Consider the following 8,105-nt stretch of genomic DNA (forward strand, 5'->3'; position numbering starts at 1 on the left):
CTCATTAGATCACATGAGATATCTACACTTGTAGATGAAAGATGAATCCTCGACTATAATGCATTGGCTCCTACATATGTCGGAGCTGCACCTAATCTCGCCACATGATGATCCTTGTGGAATCGATAAATGATTTAAAATGCAGCGCTAGTACGTAGAGCCTCCACATTGTCTTGGGTCTATGGACCAATGGTGTACAACTATAACCGTTGATTATTCCACTCGATAAGTTATAACCACTTGGAAAGTTCGAGGAAGTGTGATCATCTATTTGTATGATTGGACATCTTTATGCCCATAACAATGAAACGCGATGTTAACATCACAAATTCTAATCTCGAATTCGAGCGACTTTTATACTTATTTTTTGCGGCTGAATCGACTAGGATGAATTTATTATCAACCTTGCGAAAAAGACCTCAATGTACTAAAATATATTCAAGGGCTTTATATATGCAGCTTGCATGAATATACAGATAAAATAAATATTATAATTGGATAAAAAACGTAAATTATTACTAAAATAAAGACCTTTTTATATTAGAGTCATTAAATTCCAAACCACAAGTTGACTTGTTGGACACTTACTCTAACAAAACTTCCATCCTAGATGATTTTTTTTTAAGAGTGATTAGTTAATTTTGAATACTTGTATTGGGAGTGTTTGCAAACAATTAAAAAAGTGATTCATGATCGTTGACTTAAAAAATCAATTTTGTGTGTTTATTACACCCAGATTATTCGTTAACTTCTACTATAGTTTAACTGGAATATAGAATCTAGTGGGATGTTGATTCTATTTCTACAAAATTTATACTGATAGAAGTTAGCATTAAAATTATTTATTTATCAAACTCTATTCACTTCTGATTTTGAGTTTTTAACTTTTATTTATCAAACACTAATCAAATCTGCCTTCAAACGATTCGTATATAATATAAATTTCACAGGAACATGAAATAAAAAGAGGATTTCAAATCAAAATATTTGAAATATATGAATTTGACATGACTTTGTTTAATAGTAAATTTGAAATTGAAACATAAAAAAATATATTTAGCTAACATAATATATATTTTTAAAAGCTAATATTAGGAATTTCAAATTATTATTCTAATTTTGATTCAAATTCATTCAAATATTTCAATTGGACTAAATGATTTCATCCAACTACAAAGTATATAATGTAAATCTCACACACAAACGGGGACGTCTAACAAATTCAAACCCGACAATGCTTAACGGCCATATTTTTTGAGTTTAATTTAATCTCTCTCTCTACTCCTTTTCTTTATTATTATTATTATTATAAGTAAAATTTCCAAAACTTCACACTCAATCTGGTCGCTGTACTGTTTCGGAAGGTATCGCCATTTGTGCTGCTATTCATTGTTCAATCTCCCTCAATTTGCCGGCCGCTTCACCACTTCTACTGTAAGCACATGTATGCCTTTACCATTTTATTCAAAGTAATCGTATTTTGCTGCGATTCTTCTGATCTGTAAGTTGCTTTGTTGTTTTCGAATCATAAATCGACTGCTTTCTTGATTTGCCGGTTGTTTGTTCATTATTTACGATTTTTTGCTCATTAAAGAAGCCACATTGTATTTTCTCGTTTTGTGGTATGTTTTGTTTTGTCTGTAGATATTTTCATTTGGGTTTAATGCGACTTGATTTGATTTTTTCTGAGCTGGATTTGGCTTGTGTCGCAGTGAAACAGGCTTAATTTAATAGTGATTGCGGTGAATGGATAGAAGGGGAGGAGGTGGAATGGTGCCGATATCGCCGTCACACACCCCACGTTCCAGCGATAAGGCAGCGAGAGATCTGCGATCTGGGGATGGTAGTTTGAACGGAAAGAATGACAAGGATAAAGGAGGTGTCAATGTGCAGGTTATTGTGCGATGCAGGTGAACCCTTTTTTTCCCTCGAGTGTTTTTATTTGAATGGTTTCTTTATTAAATGGAATTCTCATGGGCTATATTTATGTTTTATCAGGCCATTGAGTGAGGATGAAGAGAGAGTGCATACTCCTGTGGTGATTTCTTGCAATGAAAACAGAAGAGAAGTTTGCGCTATTCAAAATATTGCCAATAAGCAGATTGATAGGACTTTCAACTTTGACAAGGTCTGATATATCTTCTCCTGCCTACATGTCTTTGTTGTACGTATAAATTTGGGGAATATTAAAGAGTACAAATATAAAGAACTGAAAATTGTACAAGTTCGCTCTATTTTCAGACTTATGGCTATTCATTATATAACAGGCAACGTTGTTGAAGGTTGTTTAAACCATATGGTTCTGGTTGTTCATTAAATAGCAACCGGGTAGTTGAATGGGTTGTTTTTCCCCTTAGTTTCTATTTTAAGTTGTGACTGGTTTCCCCCCTTACAGTTTCTCTTTTTCTCAGGTGTCAATGCACGGTCTGTTAATGATACAACTTCATTTCTGGATTTTTGTTTTAGATATTTGGTCCAACATCTCAGCAAAAGGATATATATGATCAGTCAATCTGCCCCATGGTTTTTGAGGTTCTGGAGGGGTACAATTGCACCATTTTTGCCTATGGGCAAACTGGAACAGGCAAGACTTACACAATGGAGGGTGGATCAAGAAAAAAGGTTTGGTTTATGTCCTCTCTAGCTGTATTGGTTTCGAGATGTATCATGTGCCACTTTATCTTAATGATTTGACTTCTTGCTTAGAACGGTGATATTACGAGTGATGGTGGAGTTATTCCAAGAGCTGTTAGGCAAATATTTGATATCCTAGAGGCTCAAAATGCTGAGTACAGCATGAAAGTTACATTCTTGGAACTCTACAATGAGGAAATTACAGATCTTTTGGCACAGGAAGAGTGTTCAAAATTCATAGATGATAAGTCAAAGAAACCAATAGCGCTTATGGAGGACGGAAAAGGTGGAGTCCTTGTTAGGGGATTGGAAGAGGAGATTGTGACCACCGCAAATGAAATCTATAGAATCCTAGAGAAAGGTTCTGCTAAAAGGAGAACAGCAGAGACTCTTCTTAACAAACAGAGCAGCCGTTCTCACTCTATTTTTTCAATCACAATTCACATCAAGGAGTGTACTCCAGAAGGAGAGGAGATGATCAAATGTGGGAAGCTTAATTTGGTTGATCTTGCTGGTTCAGAAAATATTTCACGGTCAGGTGCCAGAGAGGTTAGAAAATGCAACTTATCTGATTTTTTTCCTTCTCTATCTGTTCATTAATCTCCACAATGGCGATAGAAGTCATCATAATTTTAACCGAATGTGTGTGTGTGTGTGTGTGTAAATTGTTGATCGTGTCTACAATTTCAGGGCAGAGCAAGGGAAGCAGGTGAAATCAACAAGAGCTTGCTGACCCTTGGTCGAGTCATAAATGCTTTGGTTGAGCATTCTGTTCACGTACCCTACAGGTAAAAAAACAATTCATTTTTCCTTGTTAACCGGATATCCATTATCCAGGTGTGTTTCAAAATGATTAATGTCATGTGAAATCTCAGGGATAGCAAGTTGACAAGGTTGCTTAGAGATTCTCTTGGGGGGAAAACGAAGACTTGTATAATTGCAACAATATCACCTTCCATCCATTGTTTGGAAGAGACACTAAGCACTCTGGATTATGCTCACCGTGCAAAAAACATAAAGAACAAACCCGAGGTTAGTGGTCTTGAATATTTGGATACAGTTCTTCCTTTCTTCAGCTGATTATTTTACAATGTGGACTAATCAGCTAGTACATGGTTGTTATTACAGATCAATCAAAAAATGATGAAATCTGCAATAATGAAGGATCTGTATTCTGAAATTGATCGACTAAAGCAAGGTTGTTCTCAGTGTTTGCGAGTGTGTTATGAACTTCATCTACGGTTGTTAAGTTCTTCAAAGAAATCTAAACTTCTATGCATATAAATAATAACCTAATATGCTTCAGAGGTATATGCCGCAAGGGAGAAGAATGGAATCTATATACCACGAGAACGTTATCTCCAGGATGAGTCTGATAAAAAGGTTTGGTGGTGTTTGCTGAAATTATTTAATGTGATTCCCCATGCCCATGATATGACAGCCATGTTTTTTTCTATTGTTTCAGGCTATGTCCGAAAAAGTAGAGCGCATGGAACTCGATTTAGAATCCAGGGACAAGGTAAAACTAACACATTTTTTTAACCTTAGTCTTTTTGGTGTGCTCTATGGAAACTCAAAGAGTTATCACAAAATTTTCAACTTGTGCGCAGCAACTATTGGAACTCCAGGAATTGTACGATTCTCAACAGCAGTTGACTGTTGAATTAAGTGATAAACTTGAAAAGACCGAGGTATTATTTGACTGTCTACAATTATAATCTTTTTCCCTTTTGCTTTGATGTCGAGGAATGATTTGGGTTCTATTCATATTCAGAAAAAGCTACAAGAAACTGAACATTCATTGCTTGATCTTGAAGGAAGGCACAAGCAGGCAAATGCAACGATCAAAGAAAAAGATTACCTTGTATCCAATCTTCTCAAGTCTGGTACGTGCCATCTGTACTTTAAGTCAGGGCCATCAGATGGAAATTTATGCTGAATATCAAGCCATAAGTATATAATATTTAATGGGATATTACTAGCCATTCCATCACTTGTTGTGACATCTGAAATCTAATTTGATTTTTCATCAATTTTAATTCTTTAACATCTTTCGATTTACCATTAGTTTCTCTTTAGTTGTTGGACTAAAAGGGGCCAGTTTTATGAAATTTTCACTTGATTACTTTTTCCTAGAGAAATCACTTGTTGAGCGTGCCCATGAGCTTCGAGTAGAATTGGAGAATGCTGTATCAGATGTCCAAAACCTATTTGCCAAGATTGGTTTGCATCTTGACTTTGAACAAATAATATGCTCAAATATCTCAGCAAATGATCCTATATAATGAAAGTATTCTGAAATCTGTAGAACGCAAAGACAAAATAGAAGATGGGAATAAGATTCTTATTCAAAATTTCCAGTCTCAGTTGACTAAGCAACTTGAGATCTTACACAAATCTGTGGCATCTTCTACCACTCAGCAAGAGCAACAACTGAAGGAGATGAAAGAAGACATGCAGTCATTCGTAACCACAAAGACCGAGGTATGTCGGTTAGATAGGGACACCCATTGTATTTTAAAGTTCCTAGTCAATAGAGTTTCTGATCTGTTGCATTTCTAGGCTGCTGGAGAGCTCCGGGAGTGCCTTAATAACTTGAAAACCATGTATGGTGCTGGTATAAAGGTTTTAGATGATTTAGCCGGACAGCTTTATGGTAACTCTCAATCAACATCTGGTCAACTGAGTTCCGAAGTTTCTAAGCATTCTTCTGCACTAGAGGAGGTGTGAATTTATTGAATATTGCTTTGAGAACAATCATAGAACCTTATTTCAGCACGAATGATTGCAGTTCATCTGTTGTGCAGCTTTTCAAAGGAATTGCTTCAGAGGCTGATACTTTACTTAATGACCTTCAAAATAGCCTGCACAGTCAGGAGAACAAATTAACTGTATACGTGCAACAGCAACATGAGGTTGGCATTTCTCAATTTACAGGATGGAAGATAGTTTTTTTTGGTTCATCATCTAATTTATTGCAATGTTCTTTTCAGGCTCACAGCAGAGCAGTTGAAACCACTAGATCAATTTCTCAAATAACTGTAAACTTCTTCAAGACTTTAGATGGGCACGCCACAAAATTGGGCCAGATTGTGGAAGAAGCACAGACAACTAATATTTGGAAATTATCTGAATTTGAAAAGAAGTTTGAGGTTTACTTTCTTTGTTTAAAAACTTCATTCAGCTTACACATCAAACTATTTCTTAGTGGATGTTCAATTTTTTCATAGGAGTGTGCTGCTCATGAAGAAAAGCAACTACTAGAAAAAGTGGCAGAGCTGCTTGCTGGTTCAAATGCTCGAAAGCGAAAAGTGGTATGCATCTGTACACTTGGATTTTCATTTTGAACTTTCACCCACTCTTGATGAAAGAGGTAGGTGAAAATTTTCACTTGTGGGAAACTTAAGATTGATCTTTCACAACACATCATTATATANGGATTTATGCAAAATGTGATACTTGCAAAACTTTGATTACCTGATTAAATCTGCCAAATTGGCAATGTGTGTGACCCAGTTGCCATTTTCAGTTTTATTTTTATTCGGCCAACAAAGATAAAAGATGCAAAATGATTTATGCATTATAAAGTGATACTTGCAAAACCTCAGTAATAGTCTTTTATTCTTTTAATATTGTTAATCAAATGATAATAAAATTATTATGGGTCGAATATCACAATCTCTTGTTCTTTTAATATTGTTACTCAAATGATAATAAATTATTATGTCCTTTTCGCGTTTTTGTTACCAGGTTCAATGTGCAATTGATGGACTTAGGGCGAGTGCAGCTAGCAGAACAACTAGTTTACAGCAGGAGATGTCAATTATGCAAGATACTACTTGTTCTATCAAAGCTGAATGGACAAGTTACATGGAGAGCGCTGAATCCCATTATCTTGAGAACACAGCGTTAGTGGAAAGTGGTAAAAATGACATGGAGGATGTCTTGTATAAATGGTTAGTTTTATATGTTTTTGTTCACAAATTATAAATTCCCTTCCCTGTCATGTCTCTAATTCTCAACTGGGGTTGTTTATTCTGAACAACTAAAAAACTACACAGTATGGAACAAGCAAAATTGGGTGCCCAACAATGGAAAAATGCTCAAGAATCCCTGCATAGTCTAGAGAAGAGCAATGTTGCTTCAATGGATGAAATAGTTAGGTTAGTACAAATCCCAATATTCAGGCTTTAAAGTTTCACCTGCACATTATCGTAATTTTATGTTTATTTGTGACCTAACTATAGGAGAGAAATGGGCACCAATGCACTATTGCGCGGACTGTTTACTTCTGCTGTGAGCTCTGCTATTGAAGATGCAGATATTGGAAGCAAAAATCTGCTCTCGTCCATTGACCGTAAGATAACTAGTTTGTATCTATTTCATCGTTGGTGGAAGTTCAACTGAATATTATTCTCGACATCCTTTTCATTTCATTAACTTGCAGGTTCACTACAACTTGACCGTGAGGCATGCACGAATCTTGATTCCATGATTGTTACTTGTTGTGGGGACTTACGAGAATTGAACAGTGGGCATCATCACAAGATTTTGGAAATCAAAGAAAATGCAGGAAAATGCCTTATAGAAGACTATGCGGTAGGAGTCTCTCACATGAGATCTTGTTGCTTGACAAATTTAGAAAATAAAATTACTGGATTGAATCCACAACCAAGTACAGAGCAGAACAGATATGCATGAAAAGTTCATGTTGCGTAATACATATGCTTAATTGACAACTAGCAAAATATGTAAAGTCTGAGAATGAATTCTTGTTTTGACAATATTAGGTGGATCAACAGTCCTGCTCGACACTGAAGAAGAGAGCGATCAACATTCCAAGCATTTCTTCCATTGAGGAACTCAGGACCCCATCTTTTGAAGAATTGCTCAAGTCATTCTGGGACGCGAAATCTTTAAAGCAGGCGAATGGAGAGGTAAAGCAAATGTTAGAGGCTGTTGTTTCTTTGAGAGACTCTCGGCTTCCTCTTACCGCTGTCAACTAGAAAGACTAGATTTGTTGTACAGAAAGTATGTTTTGGTTACAGAATGAATTGCATTTGGGAATTAGGTAACATCCACATTGAGTTTGATTTATCCTGAAACATTTCATTGATATTCTGAAAACAGAATTCAAACAAGGAACATTCAGTCATCTTTTTTGTCTTTTATTTCATTTTACTCTATTTTATTTTTTACTGATGTCTTTTATCGAGGGGATTAGGCCAATTCTAATTACGGAAACCTGCAGTCGTTACTCTTTTGGTGGACATGAGGTAAACCTTTGAACTAATACAATAGCTTGCAAATCAGATTTAGCTGCTCGCCCGAGAAAGTGTTGGCAGTAAAAATCGAATTCCAAGCCATTAATTAAGTGGTCACCTATTTCCACTAACTCAAAAATCTATTGGACACCACAACGATTTTATCCTATCAGATTAAATATTTATGTCGTCGATGGTAGTATCGAA

At 35.8% G+C, this 8,105-nt stretch overlaps 1 protein-coding gene across 1 annotated transcript; it reads left to right on the top strand.

The window, feature by feature from the left end:
• The first annotated feature begins 1,284 nt into the window (after positions 1-1,284).
• Positions 1,285-7,794, top strand: LOC140986794 (kinesin-like protein KIN-5D). The gene is made up of 23 exons (XM_073455151.1): positions 1,285-1,434; positions 1,713-1,910; positions 1,999-2,128; positions 2,467-2,622; positions 2,707-3,183; positions 3,325-3,422; positions 3,510-3,666; positions 3,763-3,832; positions 3,941-4,017; positions 4,100-4,153; positions 4,245-4,325; positions 4,409-4,520; positions 4,771-4,857; positions 4,943-5,118; positions 5,197-5,358; positions 5,442-5,549; positions 5,628-5,786; positions 5,865-5,948; positions 6,385-6,590; positions 6,696-6,797; positions 6,882-6,991; positions 7,082-7,233; positions 7,425-7,794. Exons 2-23 carry the CDS (start codon positions 1,747-1,749, stop codon positions 7,638-7,640), a joined length of 3,138 nt encoding a protein of 1,045 aa, XP_073311252.1. The 5' UTR covers positions 1,285-1,434; positions 1,713-1,746; the 3' UTR covers positions 7,641-7,794.
• The last annotated feature ends 311 nt before the right edge of the window (positions 7,795-8,105 follow it).

Source organism: Primulina huaijiensis, chromosome 10 (genome assembly GCF_012295235.1).
Source record: "Primulina huaijiensis isolate GDHJ02 chromosome 10, ASM1229523v2, whole genome shotgun sequence".
Classification (NCBI taxonomy): Eukaryota; Viridiplantae; Streptophyta; class Magnoliopsida; order Lamiales; family Gesneriaceae; genus Primulina; species Primulina huaijiensis.